This window comes from Balaenoptera physalus (genome assembly GCF_965194825.1).
Source record: "Balaenoptera physalus genome assembly, chromosome: 14".
NCBI lineage: Eukaryota > Metazoa > Chordata > Mammalia > Artiodactyla > Balaenopteridae > Balaenoptera > Balaenoptera physalus.
Window position 1 is genome coordinate 89377052 of NC_138893.1, and position 27339 is coordinate 89404390.

The 27339-nt window shown below is 36.8% G+C and overlaps 2 protein-coding genes across 5 annotated transcripts in view; both read left to right on the forward strand.

The window, feature by feature from the left end:
• Nucleotides 1–27339, forward strand: part of CTNNA3 (catenin alpha 3) — a 1725675-nt gene that overhangs the window by 869548 nt on the left and 828788 nt on the right. The gene's annotated exons all lie outside the window — the stretch shown is intronic.
• Nucleotides 21–21744, forward strand: LOC309642750 (uncharacterized protein). Its single transcript, XM_082424668.1, has 3 exons — nt 21–12165; nt 12266–14770; nt 15162–21744. Exon 3 carries the CDS (start codon nt 17829–17831, stop codon nt 18570–18572), a length of 744 nt encoding a protein of 247 aa, XP_082280794.1. The 5' UTR covers nt 21–12165; nt 12266–14770; nt 15162–17828; the 3' UTR covers nt 18573–21744.

Genomic DNA, 27339 nt, shown 5'->3' on the forward strand with positions numbered 1-27339 from the left:
GAAATACCAAACTGTGTGTGTGTGTGCGCGCGCATTTATGGTAAATATTTGATACAGGGTTTGCGAAATCCTGTAGAGCCCATCTTGAGAAAACATGTGGAAGTCTTCTAAAAGATATTTCTCTCCCTCTTGGGCTTTCATAATGTTCAGAAAATTGGATATATCATGCACTTGAGAGTTGGTACTATGGTGCACTGAAATTTATGTCAGTCATATATTTGACAATTACCTATGCTCTGTAAACAAAATAGCATAAAAAGTGCTGGCACAGGACTGTGGGGATACTCTGCCTCAACACTGATTAGCTTGCTGATGGTGGATAAGTCAGTTAACCTGTGTGAAACTTAGTTTCCTGATCTACAAAACAGAAGTAATAATTATTGACTCATTTGCCTTCACTAAGTTGCAGGTGATATAATGTATATAAAAGTACTTTGTCAACTGTAAAATGGGCTAGAAATGCAAGATATTATTTTCAAAAAGCCTCTAGTATAAAGCTTTATAGGTAGTCAATGCAATTGTGTTTATTACAGAATTTAAAACAGGCTAGCAAAATGTTGATTCAGGGAAAGAATCTTTAGGCGAGTTCAGAGCCTACTGAACAACCACATGCAGTATGTCTTGGTTCATGCGTCGAGTCTCCCGGCAGGCTGGCTAGCTGCAGTTCTGCCCTCTCCATTCAGTGTCTTTTCTGTGACCTGAATGAAGATATAAGAGGTATGCTCTTCAGACTCATAGGTGATTCAGACCCGGGAGGAGTAGCTAATACATGAATGCAGACCCAAAATTCAAATTGATCTCAAAAGGCAGGAACAATGATCTGAAAGCACCAAGATAAAATGTAACATGGATATAAATAAAGTTCTTCTTTTAGAGTAAAAATAATCTATTGCGCAAATTCAGGATGCGGGTGATTTGCCTTGGAGGAAGTTGATATGAAACCATCTGGGGGTTTTAGATGATGTCTACGAGCTCAAATAGAATGTGATGCATTTGCTTTGAAAAGAAAAGTACTGAGTAGAAAAACGTGGCTGCTCACCAGAGTGATCTGGCGTTGAGAAATCTAACTTCTGAATTAGGTGATTAAGGTTCTGGTCCTCACTGTGTTCATATCTCACTATGTGACCTTGCTCAGGTCATTGAATGTTCTTGGGTTCATTTTATTTAACCAATAAAATGAGAACTTGGACTAAATTATTTCTGAGATTGCTTCCAGCTATAGGAATCTGTGATTCTGAGTTGGGTCATATGAAGCCTTTTTTTTTTTTTTTTTTTTTTGTGGTGGGGGGTGGTTTGAGAATTAACGTATCTATAGCTAGTCGAAAAAAATTGTTTTCAATTACAGAGAAACAATTGAGACTTAAAATTAGAATATATATGTATATATCTTTTTATTTTTCAGTGATTGTGACTTTTAATTTAATTTTGTTAGCTCAGCCAATGGCCTTCTCGAAGATAACGTATTTCTCAATTTATTGTGCTTAACTGGTATGCCTTAAGAACTGTTCTGGATCTTCAGATTTTTCTGTGACTTTCAGGTACAAATCCCAGCAGGGTCCAGCTGGCTTACTTTCCTTCCAAGACGGATAAATTGAGCTGTATGTGCTTTTACAATATGTGGTCTTAGATGTCTAGCATGAGACTTTCAAAATTAAGGTCCTGTCTACTGCTTATAGACTTACACAGGGTCTCATACCTCTATTTGTAGAAATAACAGTTTATCATCAAAACTGCGGAGTCATTTTTGCTGCCAAAAAATGAGTGTTGCTTCTCTCTAACTTACAGAAGTGTTACTTCTTTAATGTAAGCTTTAATTGAGCTGTGAATGACTTAATAGTTTGCTGTACCTCTGAGTTTTGGAATATGCAGTGTTTTTCAGAAGGAATGGCTACATGCTAGGCATGTTGTTCGTTTTAATGCACCTGGTTAACTTTCACTCATTTCATTATGCTATTTGTTTGATATAGACTTTGTGCTCTATTTCATGTAATAGAGGGTTTTTTGTGCGTTGTTCTGAAACCTTGAATGTGTCTTAGTTAAGTGAATGGGAATTAATCAGAATATCCCTTTTCTAATCTTACCAGATAAAAAAAATTCATCATATTAAGGATGTTGTGTTAGGGAAGATAGCAACTTATGCTTCCTTCTCTTCATTCCTCTGCTTTTCTTCCCCTTCCTCTCTCCTTTGCCTTCCTCTCTCCCACCCACACTTTCCCCCTCCTTCTTTCTTCCTTTTTGTTTCTTCTGTCCATAAGTATTTTTTGAATCACCACTGCGTGTTAGGTAGGCTTAGGACTTTTTCACTAGTATGGTATCTGCCTTCATGGTGCTTACAGTCTAGGAGAAGAATCATTTAAGTAAACAATTACAATGCAGAGTAAAATGAAGTTCATTAATGAAGGCCAGAGAGGACATCCCAGAATAGATTTTAAACCTGAGAGTTGAAGGTTGATTTTTAGTTAGCTGAACAAAGAAGTTGAGCTTGGATTGGATGCAGGAAATGTTCTAGGCAGAGGGAAAGCGTTTAGTAAAATCTTAAGACGTCAAAAAGTACAACACAATTAAGATACAAAAAGACAGTATGGCTGAAGCCTGGTGCACAAGGGGAGACTGGCCAGAAATAGAATTGGAGGGACAAAATCTTAAAAGCCCATATGGATTGTGAACCCAAAGAGTAATAGGGAGTCACTGGAGGGTTGAAGAAAGAAAATAACATGATCAGTTTTCCATTTTGAAAAGATGACTTTTCCTGTAGGCTGGAAACTGAAACTGAGTTGGAAGGACCCAAGTTTGATTATAAAATTATTGTTATGGTCCAGGTAAGAGATGATGTTGATGATGATGATGATGCAGCAGCCTTGGACTTGGGTGGTGGTAGATACTGGAGTATCTGCTTCATCTGAACAAAGCTATGGAGCCTTTATTTCATTTTCAGATAATTGTCTTTAAAGTTATTGTTGAATAACAGATAAAAACAAAAATCTTTTTTCCCCTTCTTTATTGCTATTCCTAATTTGAGGACTTAAAGACTGCCCCCAAAATAGATTCATAGCTGTGAGGTTTAGGTATTCAGAATAAATTTCTAGATGCTGTGTTGATTTGAGTAGAAGAAGGTGCACCATAATAAGAGTCAGAGCTCTGAATTTAAGCCCACGTTTTGCCACTAATGAGCTACTTGACTATGGGTAAATAACCTCTCTAGGCACTCCCTTCAGTTCTAATCTTCCATGATTCTGTGGATGCCTATGTAAAAGAGCTCTAGGGAGGAAAAGTCTCCAAGTGTTTATTTACATTTTGAACATCTTAATGCTTTTTTAATCCCTATTGGTATGCATATCGAAATTCTAGATTCAGCAAGTGAGAAGCCTTGCTAACAGTATCAGAAATCTGAACCTATAATATGGTAAATCTGGAACTAAAAGTAAAACTGTCTTTCTATTTTACACCCTTGCTTATAGACATGAGAGGAGATTTTGAGGTCTGTGAAAGATGAGCCACAAAAATTTAACTTCTGAGGATAGAAATCAGTAATAATGAGAAATTGGGCTAAAGTGTGTAGCTGTTCCCAAACCTTAGTCCACTGACTGGTGCCTGTTTGGCCACATAAACATCCCCTGTGGGAGCTTGTTAAAATTATAGAGAGTAAATCTTAGTAGTTCTCATAACAAGCAAAAAATTGTAACTTTGTGTGGTGACGGATGGTAACTAGACTCGTGGTGATCATTTCCCAGCGTATACAAATATCAAATCATTACATTATATACTGGAAACTAATATAATGCTGTATGTCAGTCATACCTTAATAAAATAAATGAATAGTAAAAAAAAAATTACAGATCCCTGGTATCCACCTCATAGCTTCCGATCAGTAGGTGGAGATTTAAAACAAATTGAGATGGGCGCTATACTCTGGGGCAATGTTTTTGAGTGTCATCCATGAGATCACATTAGTCTTGCAAAATGTTTCTTAAAAAAGTGTCTGGGGTGAAATAAATTTGAGAAACACTGTGTAATATAATGTCTTTTATAGATTAATGTATTAGCATATTAGAGGTTCTGGGATATCGTAAATGAAAGAATGAGTTTAACTTTGTTTATTCCTGTGTTTCTCTGATTCAATTAGTCCTTCAACCACTTTTGCTAGGATCTCTATAAACAGCCCGCAGAACTGGCATTCCATGATGGAAATTCAGGGTTTTGTTTTTTTTTTTTTTTTTTTTTTTTAAAGAGCAGGGTTATTTTTTATAGTCACTGAAATGTACTCATCCATGAAGTGGTCCAAGAACATTAACCCTTTATTGTTTAAACAAAGGCACACATTTGTGAAATTGCTGAGGGAATAAGGATAAATATTTTGCCTGCAAAATAGGCTGATTTCATCATCAAGCTCCCTGACATCGGCACTGTCCTGTGGTTTGTACATATTGCATTACTCGACTCTTAGCAGTTACTCCAGGTGAATAGCACCTCCATACACCTGTGCAGTATGCAACCTGCCAAACCCTCCGTGGCTGTTCTGTCTGACAAGCATGGCAGCTCACCCTGTCACTTTGCTTTCACTGGCATCAGAAATCAGCCGTGGGAATGATCTTACCCAGATTATGACTCTGAATAGTAGGCCCCTAAAATTCTAGACAGATCTAGAACCCAACTGTACAAAATAGTTGGGTTTCAATAAAATAATGAGGCTGTTTCCATAAGCCATGCACCAACATTTAAGTGTTTATAAATGAATGTGTCTTTATTTGCTGTCCTGAGAAGAAGCTGAGATTCATCATCAGACGTGTTACTGGTCAAAGTGTAATAGTTCCTTCATCATTTCATAACAATTTATTGATCACCATGGGACAGGCGGCATGCTTGGTACTAGGGACACAAAGGAAAAAAAGACATGGTTTCTGCTTTCCAGAAAGGGCAGCTTAAGTGAAACTGGCACATACACAGATGGTTATAGCACATTATGGTAATAGTTCCAATGGAAGTAGGTGCAAGGGACACTTGAAACATAAAGCATAAAGTACCTGAGGTTGGCCTAGGGGAATCAGGAAGAATTTCACAGATGAAACTTCTTTGGTTCAGTGTGGTTTCTGATTTTCTTGTGAAACCCTATGCTGACTCTGCTATTCAATTACCAAGAGAAAGTTTAAATTTTGCTGCCTTGCATGTGCTCATATGCTTTTCCAAAATAAATTGTGTTTATGTAATATTTTTTACCTTTTCTCCTCACTCATCATTTCCATCCCGATATTACTTTGAATTATACCCCTCACAATAGTCTTAGTTTCAGCTGAGTATTCACATTTCTGGTACAAGCTAATAGAATTTTTCATTTGCTTTTGGTTTGCAGATGTTGAACACATGGCTCTTAAGCATAGCATTCTTAGAAGGATGACAGTCTTCAAACATTTTGATTAGTACCTCAATTTTATCCACTTCTCCATATTGAAGTGAACTTGTGTTTTATATCTTCTCTGCTTCGTCTTCTACATAAAGCTCTAGTATTCAGAAAGGCAATTTTTGTCTCTAGTTTTATATCTACCAAACTACTGTGAGGCTTTCAAAAAGGGTTGATAGCTTTTAGTGCCAGACATGGAATATTTTACTTAATTTTTCACAGAGCTCAAAGAAATATACCTGTATCAAGAAGAGATACACATTGTCTATTTGTAATATTTTGCATTTGTATAGCATTTTACAGTTTGTAAGGTATTTTACCTGCATTATTTCATTTAACTCTCACATTGCCATTTGAAATATGAGGAAACTGGAGTTTAGTGAGATTTAGTGAGTTATTCCAGATAGTACCGCTAGTCAGTGACAGAACCAGGACTTAGAGAGTCCTTCAGCCTCCAATTACGAAGCTCTTTCCACTGTATTGCATAGCAGGATAATCTTGCTCTATGTAAGATAAAAAAAAAAAAGAAAGACCAAAATGAAGGAGTGGGATTTTTGTTTGGCAATAGAAATGCAAAAATTGTATCATTTTTAATTGTATGGGTAGATGAGATTGTGTAGGGTATGAAAGAAGATTAATAACCATACTAGGTAGAATATGGTAGGAGAGTTTGATGAAGCAGGGCCAGAAGGTGGAGCTGATTTAGTGTTAATGAAGCACTACAGCCAGCAGGACAGGTTGAAAAAAAAAAAAAAAAAAAAAGAGTAAAAATTTAGCAAAGGCCACACAAGTCATTAGTAGGGCAGACAGGGGTAACTGAATGGGGAATGGACATAGACAGGAAACTGGTCAAAGAGACTGAGCCCCAGTACAGAGACTGTAGCTGCTGCCACCTTCATTCTGAAGTTGGAACCTCTTACATACCGATTATGCAGAGGCAAAATTGATGCCACAGGTGCTGGTCAGTGAGGAAACTATAGTCAGAATATAGCCAGGTCTTGACAAATCATAAGTGATTTGGTACAGTTCAGTCACACAGGTCGTGTCATTGTTTCCAGATAAAAGGGCATGAGGGGTAGGAGTAGTAATTGGAAAGTGGTTGAAAGGTTTAGGTGAAGTTTCTTGAGGATGCTGTGAAGGCTGAAGAGCCATATGAAGATGCGACTCCATGGCACATAATTGACATTATGCTGTAAACCGATAGCAATGATCTGATTTGCTAATTTTTAAAAAAATTCAATCAATTTTAAGGTTACCAGGATATCGTAGTAGTAGGAGACTTTAACTTTCTCAGTCCTTAACAGATCAATGAGATAAAATATATGTCTCAAATTACGTGATATTAGAGAACACACAGACCTTTTTTCAAGTGTCATGTAATATTTTCAAAAATTAGAATTTATTGAGGTTTATTTTTGGCCTAAAACTCTGAAAATAATACAAGTGATATCATCTTACAATAGTTGTATAAAACCATAAAAAAAATTAGAAACCAAAACATTTAATCACATAGACATTTTAAACAGCTTTATTACACTATAATTGACTGACAGTAAATTGCACATATATAAGGTATACAGTTTGGTAAGACTGATACATGTCTACATTCATGAAACCATCACCGTAATCAAAATAAGGAACATATTGATCATTCTTCATATTCTCCTTGTGTCCTTTTTTAATCTCTCCTTTCCACCCCTCCCTGTCTCTAACCATCTCTCCTAAATGACTTTTGCATCAAAAGGGAAACTAAATGCGTACAACCTTAGACTGATCATTCTAAAGCAATTTTATATACAAATGTTATATATACATGTTGAACTGACACTAGGTAGACACTAGGAGTGTAGAGAAGGAAGATTTCAGGAGAAGAATGTGTGTTTAGAAATAATTCTTAAAGCCACGTGAGCTTGCATTCAGCCTGGAAATGGTAGAATCAGTTGGGAGAACATTTCAGCTTTGGGGCAAGAGCACTACAAAGCCAAGTGAGGAATGCAGGCTGAGCAATTCTGGGCGAGTGAGAAGACTTTTTCTGACTCAAACAGAAGTAGTAAGCTGATGATCTGTAGAAAGTGGGGTTCTGGCTAGTTTGTAGAGGGCTCTTGAAAATGAAGCCGAGTGTAGATTTAAGAAAATGAGGAAAAATCAAAGGATTTTTTTTAAACTAAAGAAAGAGATCTGCTTTATTCATTTATCATTCATTCAAAAATATATTTGTTGAATGCTCACTATATGTCAGGCACTATTTAAGTGCTAATGAATATGCTTTTAATATGTGGCCATTTGGAAGGGCCCTGTCTGCTGTGTGTGTGTGTGTGTCTTTGTATGAGATTTGTTTCTTTAAGCTTTATTTTAGAAAATTTTGGATTTATAGAAAAATTGTAAGAATATTATAGATTCCCGTATACCTTTATCCATTTCTCCCCTTGTTAACATCATATATAGCTACGTTGCATTTGTCAAAGCTCAGAAACTGACATTAGTACGTTACTATTAACCAAACTCCAGACTTAATTTGTATTTGCTTAGTTTTTGTCTAGTGCCCCCCCCCTTTTTTTTTTTTTTTGGTCCCAGGATCCCATTTAAGAGGCCATGTTACATTTAGTTACCATGTCTTCTTAGGGTCCTTAGTCTGTGATGATTTCTCAGATTTTCCTTCTTTTTGATGACCTTGACAATTTTGAGGATTACTGGTCAGATATTTTGCATAATTTCCTTCAATTTGGGTTTGTCTGGTGTTTCCATCTTAGTATCTGCTTTTGAAATAACAAATGGAAGTTCCATCCACAAATCAAAAGTGTAATTAACTTTATGTTTGGATTTTGCTACTTTAATCTTTTTTGAACAGTAAACCCCATATTATCCTCAAATCATTTTCAAAGTATCTTCTGCCTTACCTATCCATCTTAGGTGTCACATTTATTTGTCTACCAGGGTTTCCTGGAAAGAGGAATTTCTAATCAAATCAGTAAGGACTTGAATGAAAGATTCCAAGAAATCCTTCCAAGATTTTAAGGCCTTTGAAATTCATACTTCAGTCACCGTGGTGGTTCAGTAACAGAGGCTAAATGCTTAGCTGTGCTCTGATCTATGACTTGTATCATCGTATGATTTAGCTTGAACTTTGTGCACGTTTCTAGCTGCCATATCACAGATTGGTGAGACTGGGGTAACAGTGTTCAGATGTGCCTGTACAGGCTGCTGAGCCGTTCGTTTTCTTATATACTCTCAAACCTTCCCAGGAATTGAAACACCCAAAGTTGAGTAAGGATCCTGTACTGCTTCTTTAACACAGCATTCCTTAACTATTAAGAAATGGACTTGGGCCCACTCCCTGGAAACAATAGGTGCCTGACATATCCACAGGCTTCTTTCTTCTGGGACTAAAGAGAGAATAGTCACATTTTCTTCCTGCCTGTCCACTAAATAAATTTGAATTCATTGGGGCTTTTGAGACCCTTGAAGACAATATTGTGACTCTTCAACCTTTTATTCCTGGATGAGTGTATGCCCTAAACTTACAATTCTTGGGTTTGATTCTGGCCCCTCTGATTATTAGCAATGTGGCATTATGTGTGTCACTTAGCCTCTCTAAGCCTTAATGTTTTGATCCATAGTGTTTAGATAATAATGTCTACTTCCTAAATCTGATTTAGACTCAAATGGGATAAAGCATGTAAATTGCCCAGCACAGGGTCTGGCACAAAAAACAGCCCAAATAAACATTAGCTGTTCTTCTTATTACTATTATTCCTGGTATCTAGCGTGATAAAGTAATTTTAAAAAGACTGGATGCATCAGCCATGATTTCATTAATAGCAGACGGTGTTTTGACTGCACTCCCTGCCTCGTGTCCTGCTCAGACATTCTGATGGCCAGGGTCCCACTGCTGCAGCTTCCGGCTTCCTCCACCACAACTCTGCATTCACCCTTCTTGCAGAAGGAGAATGGATGCTTCCACAATTTTAAAGAAGAAAGAATGTCTTAAAAAATGTTTTTAAAAATTCACCTAAAACATCTATTTGAATTAAGAAATTAATCATAAAAGACTTTTGCATACAGGATTTTGCCTTGGTGGTCCCATGGAGTTTATCAGGAAGTAGAACTTTTTAAAGATTATCAAGTTCTATTTTTTTTTTTTAAACCAAATGGAGCTAACTTCTACCACTAGCAATCTCTGAGAATCACTGTTCAGTTCTTACACCAGTAAGGGGTATGGAAAAGTTGTTGATAAATGGATATTTCTGACCCTTAGGTATAAATCTGCATTTGTTGGAGGCCCTGAGGCACTGGTCTGGGACTGTGGCACTACCAGAGCTGTTGCAGGCCCCCTGCCAGGACTCACAAATCCGTGCTTTGCAGGGAGTAGTAATTTTAGTTGTCTTCTCAGTATGCCCTGCCATGGAGCCTTTCTTGTTCTGTCTGTTACTGCCTCAGTTAAAGAACGCAGCTTTCTTTGTGCTGGCCTGAGGATCAGATGCTTCAGAGCAGCAGGAAGAGGATAATCCCACACCTAAAGGGATGCAAAGCTTTCTTCCTGGCTAAATCAATCAGCAGGGCCTGCTCTGCACAGCCGAGGCAGCAGCTTCTTTCCTGGCAGGGCTTGCTGGCACAGGGATAATTCAAGAGTCCTCATCCACAAGCATTTATATTTTTTTTCTTCCCCTTTATCTTCATAAGAGGTAAAAGTAGTAACTTTAATGGGACCTGTGCCTTATGGTTAAAAATGGTGATGTTAATAGTCTAATATTGAAAACATTTAATTACAGGCTACAGAAAGCGTCACTTGAGCCTCATTTAATGTGGCATGGCACGAGGAGAATTCTAGGGCACATAAGGAGTATAATGGTGTGTTTTAGAGAACTCTTGATACGTACAGGTGAAGGATTATGTTTCATTGATTGCACTTATAAATCTTGAAAAGGAACGGGTTTCCAAAGACGATTCCTCTGAGAGTGTTCAGAAGATCAGGAAAAGCAAATGGTTAGAACTCTTGTGCCAGTTGCAGCTGATCGGTGGGGGCTCCCTAGGGCACTGTGATGAAGATTCTGAAGACCCTTTCTAACTCTAGAAAGAATGCCGTGATTGATTAACGAAGTCTGCCGTGGGTGTGGGACAAGGTAATAACAATTTGTGTATTGAATATGTATCATCCCTGGATTCACCATTTGTGCTGGACCAAAGCGTGGCAGCTATAATTGTTTCTACTCCAGAGTGTGAAAAACTTAAACATTGTGCTTCATAAAATGCACAGGACAAAGGTGAGTTACAGAGACAATACTCCACTCATTTCTTCTTTCAGCCAAAACTTGTTTAGCAATTACTGTGTGCTAGATGCTGTGGATCTAGAGCTAAATAAGTTCTTGTGTCTGTCCTGAGGAGCTTTTGTTGACTAGAGGAGGTGGTGGTGTGAAAACTATTGCGGAAACATATAAATACGTTGTATTAAATACAGTAGTACTAAGTGCGTGAACTAGATTGAGTGTTCGCCAAACAGAGGAAGCGATGAAGTCTGCTTAAGTTCACAAGAAACGCCTTCAAAGGGGGACAAGCCTGGTGTCCTTTCGGTCTCTGGAAGTAACAGTGAACACTTAGGGACCATTTTCTCTTACAATTCACAGCAACCTTATTGAAAATGGAGAGTGCCCTTTAGAATGTAGTAAAGCCCTATGATTAAGGATGCTGTTGCTTTTGTATTATTACAAATTGATACCCCTTTGAATTTTCAATTGTGTTGAACTCCTGAATGCTTGGCTTCCTCAACTTATTTCCCCTTACCACTTTTCCCAAACCAATTCCTATTAAATTCCAGTGCTTTGTTTTGTATTGATCTTTGTTGTCCAAACTCTTGTAGTCATTCAGATATTTATACTTGGAGTATGCCAATAAATATACAGGACCTGATGGCAAAGCATTATACATTTGGAAATAATTTGACATGTCATACCTTGTATGCGCTTCTCAGTTTTCAAAATGGTTAGCCTGTCATGTTTATATTTCCCTTTGATTTAAAAGGCCAAGCACACCTAATCACATTTTTTTTTCAAGTATGTCATAACAAAGTCTACAAATTTGCTGCTTCTAAGTCCAGGAACCTATACAAATAGACCCAGCTGTGTGTTTGATTTGTACGGCACACATGTGTACACAGATTTAAATTAGCTTCAGGTGTATCTCTAATTAAGTAATTCTCTCTAAGTAATCATATATGCTGTCAATGTTCAGAAACACTTTGTAGTCAATGAATATAGACAAGTAAGTTAATCGTGGTGGAACTGAGACAGTGTAAATGAATACTTTGTAAGAAAGACATATCACTTTTGTATATGCCAAAGGGAACTTTGGCCTAATATTTGGACTTTTATTTCTAGGAATTGTTCCTTGCAGAAGATCTTTTTGTATATAAATTAACATTATTTGGGTCATAGCCAGAGATTAGGAACCAGTTTTATAATTTTAAACCTTACTTACTGGATTTCTTCTTCTGATTATGAAAGAAATAAAAAAATTGAAATAGAAAACCATACCACAGACAGTAGAAACTACTCACCAATCTATAACTAACATGGACATTTTTTTTCTTCCTGTTTCCTTTTTTGATATGCATGTTTGCTCCTTTAGTCATTTCAGCCACTTGATGAGTATTTATTAAGCATCTATTAATGCCCAGGTTATATGTATTAAGCATCTAATAATTATTAGATTAAGGATCTAATAATGCCCAGGTTATATGTATATATCTATGAGATTAAGCATCTAATAATGCCCAGGTTATATGTATATATCTATGAGATTAAGCATCTAATAATGCCCAGGTTATATGTATTAAGCATCTAATAATTATTAGATTAAGGATCTAATAATGCCCAGGTTATATGTATATATCTATGTGTATGTGTGCATGCTTATCATTTATTTTTACTTGAAATATAATTAACATACCATAAAATTCGCCCTATTAAAATGTATACTTTGATAGTTTTTAGTTCACAGAGTTGTGCAACTGTCATCACTATCTAATTCTAGAATATTTTCATCACCTCAAAAAGGAATTCCATACCCATTAGCAGTCACTTCTGTTCCTCCTTCCTCCAACCCCTAGTATCTGCTAATCTACCTTCTGCCTGTATGGAGTTGTCTGTTCTAGGCATTTCTATAAATGGGAAATGTGGCCTTTGTCACTGACTTTTTGCATTTAGTATCATGTTTTCAAGGTTTAGCTATGATGGAGCATGAATCAATATTTCATTCCTTTTTATGCCTGAATACTATTTCATTCTATGGGTGTGCTACATTTTGTTTATTCCTTCATCATGTGATGACATTTGGGTTGTTTCTACTCTTCTATGAATAATGCTGTTATGAATATTCATGTGCAATTTTTTGTATGGACATATATTTTTAATTTTCTTGGGCACATAAATAGGAGTGGAAATGCTGGGTGAGATGATACCTCTATGTTTAACAATTTGTAAACAGTCAGTTTTTCATAGCAGCTGCACCATTTTATATTCTTATCAGCAATGTGCATGAGTTCTAATTTCTCTTAGCCAACACTTGTTATTTCTGTCTTTTTTACTATTACTATACTAGTGGTTGTGAAATGGCATCTTGCTGTGGTTTTGATTTGCACTTTCCTAATGAACAAAGGTGTTGAGTATATGTTCATGACCTTATTGGCCCTTTGTCTTTTTTAGAGAAATGTCTATTCAAATCCTTTGTTCATATTTGAAATGGGTTATTTTTCTATCATTGAATTGTAATAGTACTTTATATATTTCGTATAGTAGATCCTTAGCTGATAATGACTTGCAAATATTTTCTCTATTCTGTGCATTCTTTCAATTTCTTGATAGTGCTCTTTGAAGAAAAAAATTTAATTTTTATGAAATTCAATATCTATTTACTGTTCCTTATGCTTTTGATGTAATATCTAAGAAACAATTAACTAACCCAACGTCACAAGATTTACACTTTCTTTTTCTTATAGGTGTTTTATAGTTTCAGCTCTTACGTTTAAGTCTTTGATCCCTTTTGAGTTGGCTTTTGTATATGGTGTGAAGTAAAGGTCCAACTTCATTATTTTGCATGTAGATATCCAGTCGTCCCAGCCCGATTTATTGAAAATAACATTCTTTCCCCTTTGAATTGTTGGTGCCCACCCTTGTCAAAAATCAGTTGACTGTAGATGGAGGGGTTTATTTTTGGACTCTTAACTCTGTTCTGTTGATCTATACAGTTGACCCTTGAACAACAGGGTTTGAACTGCCAGAGTTTACTTATGCGGATTTTTTTCCGACAGTAAGTACTACAGCACCGCACAATCCGCAGCTGGTTGAATCTGTGGGTGTGGAACTGTGGATATGGCGGACCCACGTATATGGAGAGTTGACTCTAAGTTATATAGGGATTTTTGACTTCACAGAGGGTCGTTGATCCAACCCTTTAGTTGTTAAAGGGTCGACTGTATATTTTTATGTCAGTACCACACAATCTTGATTATTATTGCTTTTTAGTAAGTTTTGAAACTAGAAAGTTTAATACACCAACTTCGTTATTTTTCAAGATTGTTTGGGTTTTGGTTCCCTTGCATTTTCTTATGAACTTTATGATCAACTTGTCAATTTCTGCAAAAAACACAGCTGGAATTTTGATCTGGATTGTGTTGAAATTATACATCAATTCATGGATTATTGCCATCATAACAGTAAGTTTTCCAATCCATGACACAGAACATCTTTCCATTTATTTAAATCTTCTTTAATTTCTTTCAGTGATGTTTTGTTTCAGTGTACAAGTCTTGTACATTTGTTAAATTTGTTACTAAATGTTATTTCTTGATGCTGTTGTAAGGGGAATTTTTTTCTTAATTTCATTTTTAGATTTTTCATTGCAAGTGTACATATATACAAATGACTTTCGCATATTGATCTTGCATCCTGCAGCCTTGCAGAATTTTCTAGCTCAAATAGTTTTTTGTGGATTCCTTAGGATTTTCTATATACAAAATCATGTCATCTGCAAATAAAGATAATTCAGTTCTTTTCCAATCTAGATGTCTTTTATTTATTTTTCTTGCCTAATTGCCCTGGTTAGAATTTTAATACAATGTTGAATAGAAGTGGCAAGAGTGGACATTCTTGACAGGTTCCTGATCTTAGGGAGAAACTTTCAGTCTTTCACTATTAAGTATATTCTTACCTGTGAGCAGATTTTGCAGATACCATTCTTCAGGTTGAGGGAGGCTCTTCTATTCCTAGTATGTCACTTTTTTTTTTTTTTTTTAATGATGAAAGAGTGTTGGATTTTGTTAAATTACTTTCTGTGTCTATTGAAATGATCATGTGGTTTGGTCCTATATTCTATAAATACAATGTATTGCACTGATTTATTTTTTATTTATTTATTTTTTTAAAATTTATTTATTTATTCATTTATTTAATTTTTGGCTGCATTGGGTCTTTGCTGCTGCACGTGGGCTTTCTCTAGTTGCAGTGAGCGGGGGCTACTCTTTGTTGCGGGGCTCAGGCTTCTCATTGTGGTGGCTTCTCTTGTTGCAGAGCACAGGCTCTAGGCATGCGGGCTTCAGTAGTTGTGGCACATGGGCTTCAGTAGTTGTGGCTCGCGGGCTCTAGAGTGCAGGCTCAGTAGTTGTGGCGCACGGGCTTAGTTGCTCCGCGGCATGTGGGATCTTCCTGGACCAGGGCTCGAACCCGTGTCCCCTGCATTGGCAGGCGGATTCTTAACCACTGCGCCACCAGGGAAGCCCCTTCACTGATTTATTTTTAAAGATTTTCTTTTTATGTGGACCATTTTAAAAGTCTTTATTGAATTTGTTACAATATTTCTTCTGTTTTATGTTTTGGTTTTTTGGCCGGGAGGCATGTAGGATCCTAGCTCCCTGACCAGGGATCGAACCTGCACCCCCTGCATTGGAAGGTGAAGTCCTAACCACTGGACTGTCAAGGAAGTCCCCAGCATTGATTTTTTTATATGTTAAACAAACCTTGTATTCCTGGGATAAATTTCACTTGGTCATGGTATATAATCCTTTTAGTATGTTGCTGGATACAATTTGCTAGTAATTTGTTGAGAATTTTTGCACTTATATTTTAAGGGATATTTGTCTGTAGTTCTCTTATGCTTTTTTTGTCTGGTTTTGCTATCAGGATAATGCTGGCTTCATAAAATGAGTTGGAAGTGTTTCCTCCTTTTCTTTCTTTTTATTTTTGAATAGTTTGTGAAGAATTGGTATTAATTCTTTAAATGTTTGGAAGAATTCAGCAGTGAATCTATCTGATCCTGAGCTTTTCTTTGTAGGTAATTTTTTTGGGATTACTAATTCAATCTCTTCATTTGTTATAGGTCTATTCAGTTTGTCTATTCTTCTTGAGTTTATGTATAGTTTGTGTCTTTCCAGGAATTTTCCATTTCATCTAGCTTATCTAATTTATTGACATAGAGTTGTTCATACTATTCCCTTAAAATCTTTTTATATTTCTTTATGTCTCTGCTTTCATTCCTGATTTTAATAATTTGAAAATATTCTTTTTTTCTTGGTTAGTCTAGCTAAGTTTGTAAATCTTGTTTATCTTTTCAAAGACCAACTTTTGATTCTGTGATTTTCTCTATGGTTTTTCTATCCTCTATGTAATTTTTTACATTCTAATCTTTATTATTTTCTTCTCAATTTGGGTTTAGTTTGCTTTTCTTTTTCTAGCTTCTTAAGGTGGAAGGCTCTGCTATTTATTTGAGATTTTCTTTCTTTTTAAACAGATATTTACAGCTCTAATTGTCCTTTTTAGAACTATTTTAGGTGCATTCCAAAAGTCTTGATATGTTTTTTATTTTAATTCATCTCAAATATTCTAATTTTCTTTGTTATTTATTCTTTGTCCTATTGTTATTTCACAGTGCGTTTTTTTTGTTTGTTTTTTTGGTTTTTTTAAATCAGTAGTTGTGGCTCGCAGGCTGTAAAGTGCAGGCTCAGTATTTGTGGTGCATGGGCTTAGTTGCTCCACAGCATGTGGAATCTTCCCAGACCAGGGGTCGAACCCGTGTCCCCTGCCTTGGCAGGCGGATTCTTAACCACTGTGCCGCCAGGGAAGTCCCCACAGTGTGTTTTTAATTTTCTCATATTTGTAATTTCCCAAAGCTCCTTCTGTTATTGATTTCTGATTTCTGTCATGGACAGAGAACATATTTTGTATGATTTCAATCCTTTTAAGTTAATTGACACTTTTTTATTTGCCAACACATGGTCTATCCTGGAGAAAGTTTCAGATGTACTTGAGAAGAATGTGCATTCTGCTGTTTTTTGGATGCAGGGTTCTATAAGTAGCTGTTAGGTCCAGTTGGTTTATCATGTTGTTCAAGTCTTCTGTTTCCTTGTTGGTCTTCTGTTTAGTTCCATCTATTATGGAAAGTGAGGTATTGAACCCTCCAACTGTTATTGTTGAATTCTCTATTTCTTCCTTCAATTCTATCGCTTTTATTAACGTATATTTATATTGCTTCATGTATTTGGTGCTCTCTTTGTCTGTTGTTTGCAAGGTACAGTCAGTCCTCCATATCTGCATGTTCTGCAACAGCAGATTCAACCAACTGCAAATTGCAAATATTCAGGAAAAAAAATTCCAGAAAGTTCCAAAAAGCAAAACTTGTATTTGCTCTGTGACAGCAACTGTTTACATAGCATTTACATTGTATTAGGTATTATAAGTCATCTAGAGATGATTTAAACTATACAGGAGGAGGTTGGTGGCCCAAATGGCAGAGTGGGAAGACCCTGAGCTCCCTTCCTCCCACAGGCATACCAAAATTACAACTATTTACAGAGCAGCTATTGATGAGTAAGACTGGAATACTAGCAGAAAAGATCTTCTACAACTAAAGATATAAAGAAGGAACCACAACGAGACGGGTAGGAGGAGATGAGATACAGTTAAGACCCACACCCCTGGGTGGGTGACCCACAAATGAGAGAATAATTACAATTTCAGAGGTTCTCTGCAAGGAAAGAGGGGTGCAAGCCCCATAGCCGGCTCCCCAGCTCAGGTGTCCTATACCAGGAAAACAAGCCTCCAGAACATTTGGCTTTGAAGACCAGACGGGTTTACTTTCAGAGAGCCAGCTGGCTATGGGAAATAAAGGCTCCACTCTTAAAGGGCACACACAAAATCTCACATACTCCGGGACCCAGAAGCAATAATTTGAAAGGAGCCTGGGTCAGGCCCACCTGCTGGTCTTGGAGAGTTTCTCAGAGAGGTAGGGAGCAACTGGAGCTCACCCTAGAGACATAGACACTGGTGACATCCATTTTTGGGAGCTTATTCTACACTGGTGCTAGCAAGTGCCATTATGAAATTTTCCCTCTAGCTTCGTAGAACTGGGACCCGGCCCTACTCACCAGGCTGTGGGCACCAGTACTAGGATGCCTCAGGCCAGGCAACTAACTGGGCAGGACACAGCCCCATTCACCAACAGACCAGCTGCCCTAAGACCCCCTGAGCCAACAGCACTAGCCTTGGGATCCCCAGGGACCTGTAGCCAGAGACCCCGGGACCCAGCTTCATTCACTAGTTCTGGCACTAACCCCAACAGCAGCCTTACACACCAGCAGGCCAACACATCCGCTCCAGGACGCCAGGCTCTGCAGTCAGAGGCCGTAGGAACCAGCTCCACCCACCATGGGCTGGCACTAGCCCTAGGACCTGGGCTTATCCACCAGTGCATGGGCACCAGCCCTGGGATCCACTGGGCCACAGCCCTGCCCACCAGCCAGTGGGCACCAGCCCCAGGACCACCACAGTCCTGCAGCGTGCCATGTCAGGAAATAGCCCACCCACCAGCAGGCCAATACTGGCTTTGGGACAATTTGGGCCCTGGTGCCAGCCACCACAGGATCTGGCCCCATCTACCAAATGGCAGACTGAAGTTTCGGGACACCTGGCCCCTGAAGCCAGGTGGGCTGACAGCAGCACTGGGACCCCCAGGGCCCTGCAGCCGGAAAACGAAGGGCCTGGCTCTACCCAATAGCAGGCCAACACCAGTCTCTGGACCCCTGCAGTCCTCAGCCCCATCCACAAGCAGGTCAACACCAGCTCCAACACTTGGGATCCCAGGACAGCTCGCTGAGGAATCCAGCCATGCCTACCAGAATGCCCACAATAGTTAGCATACCACAACAAAAGAACCTACACAGCCCATATAGGGGGTACCTCTAGAACACATAGCTCTGGTGACCAGAGGGTAATACCCTGCTGGGACACATTGGAAGTCTCCTACAAAAGGCCACTTCTCTAATCTCAGGAAACATAACAGACCTTCCAAATACATAGAAATAAAAACAGCAAATTAGGCAAAATGAAGTGACAAAGGAATATCTTCCAAACAAAGGAACAAGATAAAATCCCCAAGAAGAACTAACTGAAGTGGAGATAAGTAATTTACCAGATAAATAGTTCAATATAATGATCATAAAGATGCTCAAAGAAGTCCAGAGAAGACTGGATGAACGGAGTGAGAAGTAAGAAGTTTTTAAGAAGAGTTAGAAAATATAAGGAAGAACAAAACAGAGGTGAAGGATATAAAAACTGAAATAAAAAATAAATTAGAAGGAATCAACAGTAGATTAGATGATGCAGAGGAACAGATCAGCGAGCTAGAAGATAGTAGTGGGAATTACTGAAGCTGAACAGAAAAAAAGAATGAAAAGAAATGAGGACAGTTTAAGAGACCTCTGCGACAACATCAAGCACACTAACATTTGCATTGTAGGGGTCCTAGAAGGAGAAGGGAGAAAAGGGGAACAGAATATATTTGAAGACATACTAGTGAAAAACTTCCCTAACCTGGGAAAGAAAACAGACATTCAGGTCCAGGAATTGCAGACAGTCCCAAACAGGATCAACCCAAAGAGGACCACACCAAGACACATTATAGTTAAAATCGTAAAAAAGATAAAGAGAGAACAAAAGCAACAAGGGAAAAACAGTAAGTTACAGTAGTTCATAAGGCCATCAGCTGACTTTTCAGCAGAAACTCTGCAGACCAGAAGAGAATGGCATGATACATTTAAAGTGATGAAAGAGAAAAACCTACAACCAACAATATTCTACCCATGAGAATGTCTGTTATCAAAAAGACAACAAATAACAAGTGTTGGTGAGGGAGTGGAGAAAAGGGAACTCTCGTCCACTTTTGGTGGGAATGCAAATTGGTGCAGCCACTATGGAAAATAGTATAGATATTCCTCAAAAAAATTGAAAATTGAACAACCATATGATTTAGCAATTTCACTTGTGGTCATATAGCTAAAGAAAACAAAAATACCAATTAGAAAAAGTTTATGCACGCTTATGTTCATTGCAGCATTATTTGCAGTAGTCACAATATGGAAGCAACCTAAGTGTCCACTGATAGATGAATGGATAAAGAAGATGTGGTATATATACATAATGGACTATTACTCAGCCATAAAAAAGAATGGAATCTTGCCATTTGGGGCAGCATGGCTGTACCTAGGAGGTATTATGCTAAATGAAATAAGTCAGACAGAAAAAAGACATATACTGTATGATTTCATTTATATGTAGAATCCAAGAAAACAAAACAAATGAACAAATATAACAAAACAAACAGAATTATAGATATAGAGAACTAACAGGAGTACGGGGGTAGGAAATAAATAGGTGAGGGAGGTTAAGAGATACAAACTTCTAGTTGCAAAATAAATGTCACGAGTATGAAATGTACAGTGTGGGGAATATAGTCAATAACTGTGTAATATCTGTATATGATGAAATATCATAAACAGACTTATCATGGTAATCGTTTTGAAATATATAGAAATATCCAATCACTATGTTGTTGAACAGGAACTAACATAGTCGTGCATGTCAATTATACATCAAATACAAACAGATTCATAGAAAAAGAGATCAGATTTGTGGTCACCAGAGGTGTGGGTTAGGGGTGGGGAGACTTGGAGGAAGGCAGTCAAAAGATACAAACTTGCAGTTATAAGATAAATAAGTACTAGGGGTGTAATGTACAACATGATAAATACGGTTAACACTGCTCTACGTTACATCTGGAAGTTGTTAAGAGAGTAAATCTGAAGAGTTCGCATCACAAGGAAACCAATTTTTTTCTATTTATTTAATTTTGTATCTATATGAGATTGTGGATGTTCACAAAACTTAATGTGGTCATCATTTATTGATGTATGTAAGTCAAATCATTATGCTGTACACCTTAAAATTGTGCAGTGCTATATGTCAGTTATATCTCAAAACTGGAAGGCAAAAATAAATAAAATAAAGTTCATCTTGAAAACAAAACAAAATAAAGTATATGGGAGGATGTGCTTAGGTTATATGCTAATATTTACTATGCTATTTTATATAAGAGACTTGAGTATTCTCAGATTTTGGTTTTTGAGGGTTTCCTGGAACCAATCCCCTGTGGATACTGAAGGACAACTGTATATCTCTTTCCATCCTTTTTCTTTCTTTCTGTGCCTTTGAAACTAAATGTTCTTCTTGTATGCAGCATGTTATTGGATTATTTAATTTTAATTTTGTTTGTTTGTGTTTATTGACCATCTGCATGGGTTTATGCTAATTTTTCATTTCTTCTATTGGATTATTTTATTTTTTCTTATTATTTTTTGTGTATCAAGGATGCTAAACTTTATGTGTCACATATGTTCAAATATTTTTCCAGATTTTTATTTGTCTTTGAGCTTTAATTTTTTAAATGAAGGGATGTTTATATAAATCATTCATTATAAGCCTGACCCTAAATGAATTGCTGAAGATAATTTCTAATTCTTTCCATCTTATTCTCAGACTCTTTTTAGGATCCTTTTCTTGTACATTTCTTGACAATTGATGTGTCTTTGTTACTTTTTCCCTCTACTCTCCTGGGAATGCTGTTACCCACCCCACTGGCTTCCACTCTTCCCTGAATTGCTGCTGCCTTCTACATCTCTATACCCAGCCCAGATACCTTTATGAGCTCTTGTTCTATATGTCCACTTTCCTCAGTGGCACCATCATCCTCCCAGTCTCTTGGGCTAGCAACCTGTAAAATCATCCTTGATATTTCTCCCCATCTAATTTGTCTTCAGTCTTATTGAATGTATTTCCCAGTATCTCTACAATCTGTACTGCCCATCTTCATGTCAGTTGTCACTGCCTTAATTCAGGCTTTCTTGATCTCAAAAAGCTTCTTAACTGAAATTTTGCCTCTCTACTTTCTCTCAATATCTCCCTCTCTCTGTCTCTCTTTCACTCTCACTGTCTGTCTCACTTTTGCGTGCACGCGCGCGCACACACACACACACACACGCACACACACACGCACACACACACCCCTTCCCCCAGAATAATCAGTCTCTACGGCAAATTTGATCCTGCCCCTCCCAGCTTCATGCTTAGAATCTTTCAAAAGGTTATTTTATTTTAGAATTATTTTACTCTATCAGACCCTGATCCTTTTGTTAAGGACAGAGCGATGTTATCTTAGTTTAAAATTTTTTTCATGCCCAGTACAGTGCCTGGAATATAATAGAAACATAATTAATTTGTAATAAAAGCATGACTGGTAACCTTTAGAAGAATTTATTGAATTTATTAACTAGTTACGTATAAATTTCTTCTTTTTATTGAAGTTACTGTTTCATGCTGAATGGAATAATTCATGGAGCTGATTTATTAAAGCAGCACTTGTAAGTTAAAGTTTCCTAACTCTAGTGGAAGCTCAGGTGGTTGACAAGCGTGACTTAAAACATAGATTTCCTATCATTTCACAAACTGAGTAGACACTTGTTATCACCAAATAAGATACTGAAATGCTTTTAGTGATAATGAATAGGAGGGGAAGAAGACACTTGCATATTTTATTAGACAAGATCCCAAAGAGGCAGCTGAGGATAAAATGCAGCAATTGGAGTGTAGATTTTGCAGAGAAAGCCGTCTTAGGTTAAGACATAAAACAGATATTTCATGAGCAAATCTCTTAGAAGATCAACAAATTGAATATTCCAAAGCTCTGAACATGTTGTATTTGCAAGTATTATATCCTTTCTCCTTCTCATTAAGCAAACAGAGCGAAGATAGCCAGTCTGCACAGCGATGATAGCCAATCTGCACTTTGTGTTCTCTGGGTGGGCGGCTACAAAGGCTGAACCATGAACAATTGTCATAAGGTGTTAACAGAACGAATTAATTCAAGGAACAACCAAAAACAACTACTGCTTAGGTGTCAGCAAAATAGTGATGTAAAACAATGGTTATGTAATGTTCAAAAGGAAATGTGCAACTGATGATTGATACCTTTATTTTGATGCATCAGTGAGATATACACAGTGAAAAAAATAAAAGAATTGTGATGAATTTGTATTTATAAAACTAGAATTTCTCTTTTAAACCATTCTTTAGTGACAAGGAAGTAAACCTAGAGAAATAAAGGGACTTTCTCAAGATATCAAATGTTAGAGTTGGAATTATACAGCTCTTTAATAATAATATTTAGTTAAAATTTCTAGAGAACTTTTAATGTTCCAGAATATATTCTAAGTACTTTTTATGTATTGGTTTATTTACTTCACATATTATGAAGTAGATACCACAGTGATCCTATTTTACACGTGAGAAAACTGAAGTATAGAAGGTTGAAAAACTTATCCAAAGTCATAAAATTAATAAATTGTCAAACTAGGATTCTAACTTAGATAATCTATCTCCAGGTCATGAATTTTTAACCATTATATTTTATCTCCCTTTGTTTGGCTCGATAAATTAAGATTTAGCATTCTTTTTTCAGAGCAGAATATCATATAATTATATTTTGTGGTAACAAAATTCCAGACTTCTATGGGCTCTCTGTATTTAGCAATCAAAATTAAGATATTTTCCTAGAATATGTTAGCAATCAAAATTAAGATATTTTCCTAGACGATGTTTACATATAACCTATAAATATTTTCCTTGCACAAAACTAAAATATGACTCCCTTTATCCTCAATTCATTGATTTCAGTACTGACATGGATTTGACTCCAGCTTTATTACTTCATGATCTTTGGCAATTTGCCTCATTTCTCTCTACTTAAACTACTTGATTTATTTTAATAAGGAGGGACTTTTCACATACTGTAAGACTGATCTACAGGGAGATAAGCCAAACTTGAAGTGAATGGGACATCAAACTAGTTCATCATCTAAATGTGGTAGAGCTACCACAGGAAGTAGATTAAGCTCAGGAGGCAAAAGCAGGCATGTGAATGTTATGACCACTGAAAGTACTTGGAAGTGAAACCAATAGTTAGCATCTCAGCAACTTAACACATTCTCAGCTGAATAGACCATGTTAGTCTAAGAGAAATCTTAAAGTATACTATTAGAGATACAAACAGGCAATCTGATTCAGAAAGTCTGTTTACTCATAGCAGACTTAATTTCTTCCTCTTGACATGGAAATGACGGTACCTACCTTGCTTGGTTATTGAGAGGATTTGAAAAAATATTAAAAATATCTTGCATACTTCCAAAAAATAATGGACTATTTGAGGACTTCAGTGGTCCTCAAATGAAAGCATTTGTAATGATTGAGGAAATTTTTTTGATGTAAAATTGGTCTATAACATTATATAAATATCAGATGGACAACATTATAATTTGAAATCTGTATACACTATAAAGTAATCACCACCAAGGTCCAGTTAGCATACATCATCATACAGTTGACCCTCTTGACCCGTTTTGTCCACCCCCGAACCCCCTTCCTCTCTGGCAACCACCAATTTGTCTCTGTATTTATGAGTTTCATTTTGTTTTGTTTTTTAGATTTTTACATAAGTGAAATCATACAGTATTTGTCTTTCTCCATCTGACCATTTTTGCTTAATATAATACCTATATCCATGTTCTTGCAAATGGCAAGATTTCATTCTTTTTTATGGCTGAGTAGTATTTCATTGTGCATATATTATATACCACATCTTCTTTATCCATCAATGCACACTTAGGTTGTTTCCATACCTTGGGTATTTTAAATGATACTGCAATGAACATAGGAGTGCATATATTTTTTCCTAATTAGTGTTTTTACATTCTTCAGATAAATGCTCAGAAGTGCAATAGCTGGGTCATATGGTATTTCTTTTTTAAATTTTTTTAGGAACTTCTATACTATTTATATAGTAGCTGCACCAACTTACATTCCCACCAGCAGTATGTAAGGCTTCCATTTTATCCACATCCTCTCCAGCACTTGTTGTTTCTTGTCTTTTTGATAATAGCCATTCTAACAGGCATGAGGTGGTATCTCATTGTGCTTTTGATTTGCATTTTCCTAATAATTAGTGAGTTTGAACATCTTCTCAGGTGCCTGTTGCACATCTGACTCTCTTCTTCAGAAAAAAATGTCTATTCAGATCTGCTTATTTTAATTTTATTTTTTTAATTTATTTATTTTTATTTTTTTATTAAAAATTTTAATTTTATTTATTTTTTTATACAGCAGGTTCTTATTAGTCATCAGTTTTATACACATCAGTGTATACATGTCAATCCCAATTGCACAATTCATCACACCACCACACCCACACCCCCGTGGCTTTCCCCCCTTGGTGTCCATACGTTTGTTCTCTACACCAGTGTCTCAGTTTCTGCCCTGCAAACCGGTTCATCTGTACCATTTTCTAGTTTCCACATATATGTGTTAATATACGGTATTTGTTTTTCTCTTTCTGACTTAACTTCACTCTGTATGACAGTCTCTAGATCCATCCACATCTCAACAAATGACCCAATTTCATTCCTTTTTATGGCTGAGTAATATTCCATTGTATATATGTACCACTTCTTCTTTATCCATTCATCTGTCGATGGGCATTTAGGTGGCTTCCATGAGCTGGCTATTGTAAATAGTGCTGCAGTGAACACTGAGGTGCATGTGTCTTTTTGAATTATGGTTTTCTCTGGGTATATGCCCAGTAGTGGGATTGCTGGGTCATATGGTAATTCTATTTTTAGTTTTTTAAGGAACCTCCATACTGTTCTCCATAGTGGCTCTGTCAATTTACATACCCACCAACAGTGCAAGAGGGTTCCCTTTTCTCCACACCCTCTCCAGGATTTGTTGTTTGCACATTTTCTGATGATGCCCATTCTAACTGGTGTGAGGTGATACCTCATTGTAGTTTTGATTTGCATTTCTCTAATAATTAGTGATGTTGAGCAGCTTTTCATGTGCTTCTTGGCCATCTGTATGTCTTCTTTGGAGAAATGTCTATTTAGGTCTTCTGCCCATTTTTGGATTGGGTTGTTTGTTTTTTTAATATTGAGCTGCATGAGCTGTTTATATATTTTGGGGGTTAATCCCTTGTCCGTTGATTCGTTTACAAATATTTTCTCCCATTCTGAGGGTTGTCTTTTTGTCCTGTTTGTAGTTTCCTTTCCTGTGCAAAAGCTTTTAAGTTTCATTAGGTCCCATTTGTTTATTTTTGTTTTTATTTCCGTTACTCTAGGAGGTGGATCAAAAAAGCTCTTGCTGTGATTTATGTCAGAGTGTTCTTCCTATCTTTTCCTCTAAGAGTTTTATAGTGTCCGGTCTTACATTTAGGTCTCTAATCCATTTTGAGTTTATTTTTGTGTATGGTGTTAGGGAGTGTTCTTATTTCATTCTTTGACATGTAGCTGTCCAGTTTTCCCAGCACCACTTATTGAAGAGATCGTCTTTTCTCCATTGTATATCCTTGCCTCCTTTGTCATACATTAGTTGACCATAGGTGCATGGGTTTATCTCTGGGCTTTCTATCTTGTTCCATTGATCTATGTTTCTGTTTTTGTGCCAGTACCATATTGTCTTGATTACTGTAGCTTTATAGTATAGTCTGAAGTCAGGGAGTCTGATTCCTCCAGCTCAGTTTTTTTCCCTCAAGATTGCTTTGGCTATTCGAGGACTTTTGTGTCTCCATACAAATTTTAAGGTTTTTTGTTCTAGTTCCATAAAAAATGCCATTGGTAATTTGATAGGGATTGCATTGAATCTGTAGATTGCTTTGGGTAGTATAGTCATTTTCACAATATTGATTCTTCCAATCCAAGAACATGGTATATCTCTCCATCTGTTGGTGTCATCTTTAATTTCTTTCATCAGTGTCTTATAGTTTTCTGCATACAGGTCTTTTGTCTCCCTAGGTAGGTTTATTCCCAGATATTTTATTCTTTTTGTTGCAGTGGTAAATGGGAGTGTTTCCTTAATTTCTCTTTCAGAGTTTTCATCATTGGTGTATAAGAATGCAAGAGTTCTGTGCATTAATTTTGTATCCTGCAACTTTACCAAATTCATTGATTACCTCTAGAAGTTTTCTGGTGGCATCTTTAGGATTCTCTATATATAGTATCATGTCATCTGCAAACAGTGACAGTTTTACTTCTTTTCCAATTTCTATTCCTTTTGTTTCTTTTTCTTCTCTGATTGCCATGGCTAGGACTTCCAAAACTGTGTTCAATAATAGTGGTGAGAGTGGACATCCTTGTCTTGTTCCTGATCTTAGAGGAAATGCTTTCAATTTTTCACCATTGAGAATGATGTTTGTTGCAGGTTTGTCATATATTGGCCTTTATTATGTTGAGGTAGGTTCCCTCTATGCCCACTTTCTGGAGAGTTTTTATCATAAATGGGTGTTGAATTTTGTCAAAAGCTTTTTCTGCATCTATTGAGATGATCATATGGTTTTAATTTTCAGTTTGTTAATATTGTGTGTCACATTGATTGATGTGCCTATATTGAAGAATCCTTGCATCCCTGGGATAAATCCCACTTGATCATGGTGTATGATCGTTTTAATGTGTTGTTGGATTCTGTTTGCTAGTATTTTGTTGAGGATTTTTGCATCTATATTCATGAGTGATATGGACCTGTAATTTT

What these genes read in the sequence shown, in the direction of transcription:
- LOC309642750 (XM_082424668.1), top strand. Translation starts at nt 17,829, where the DNA reads ATGCCTCAGGCCAGGCAACTAACTGGGCAGGACACAGCCCCATTCACC.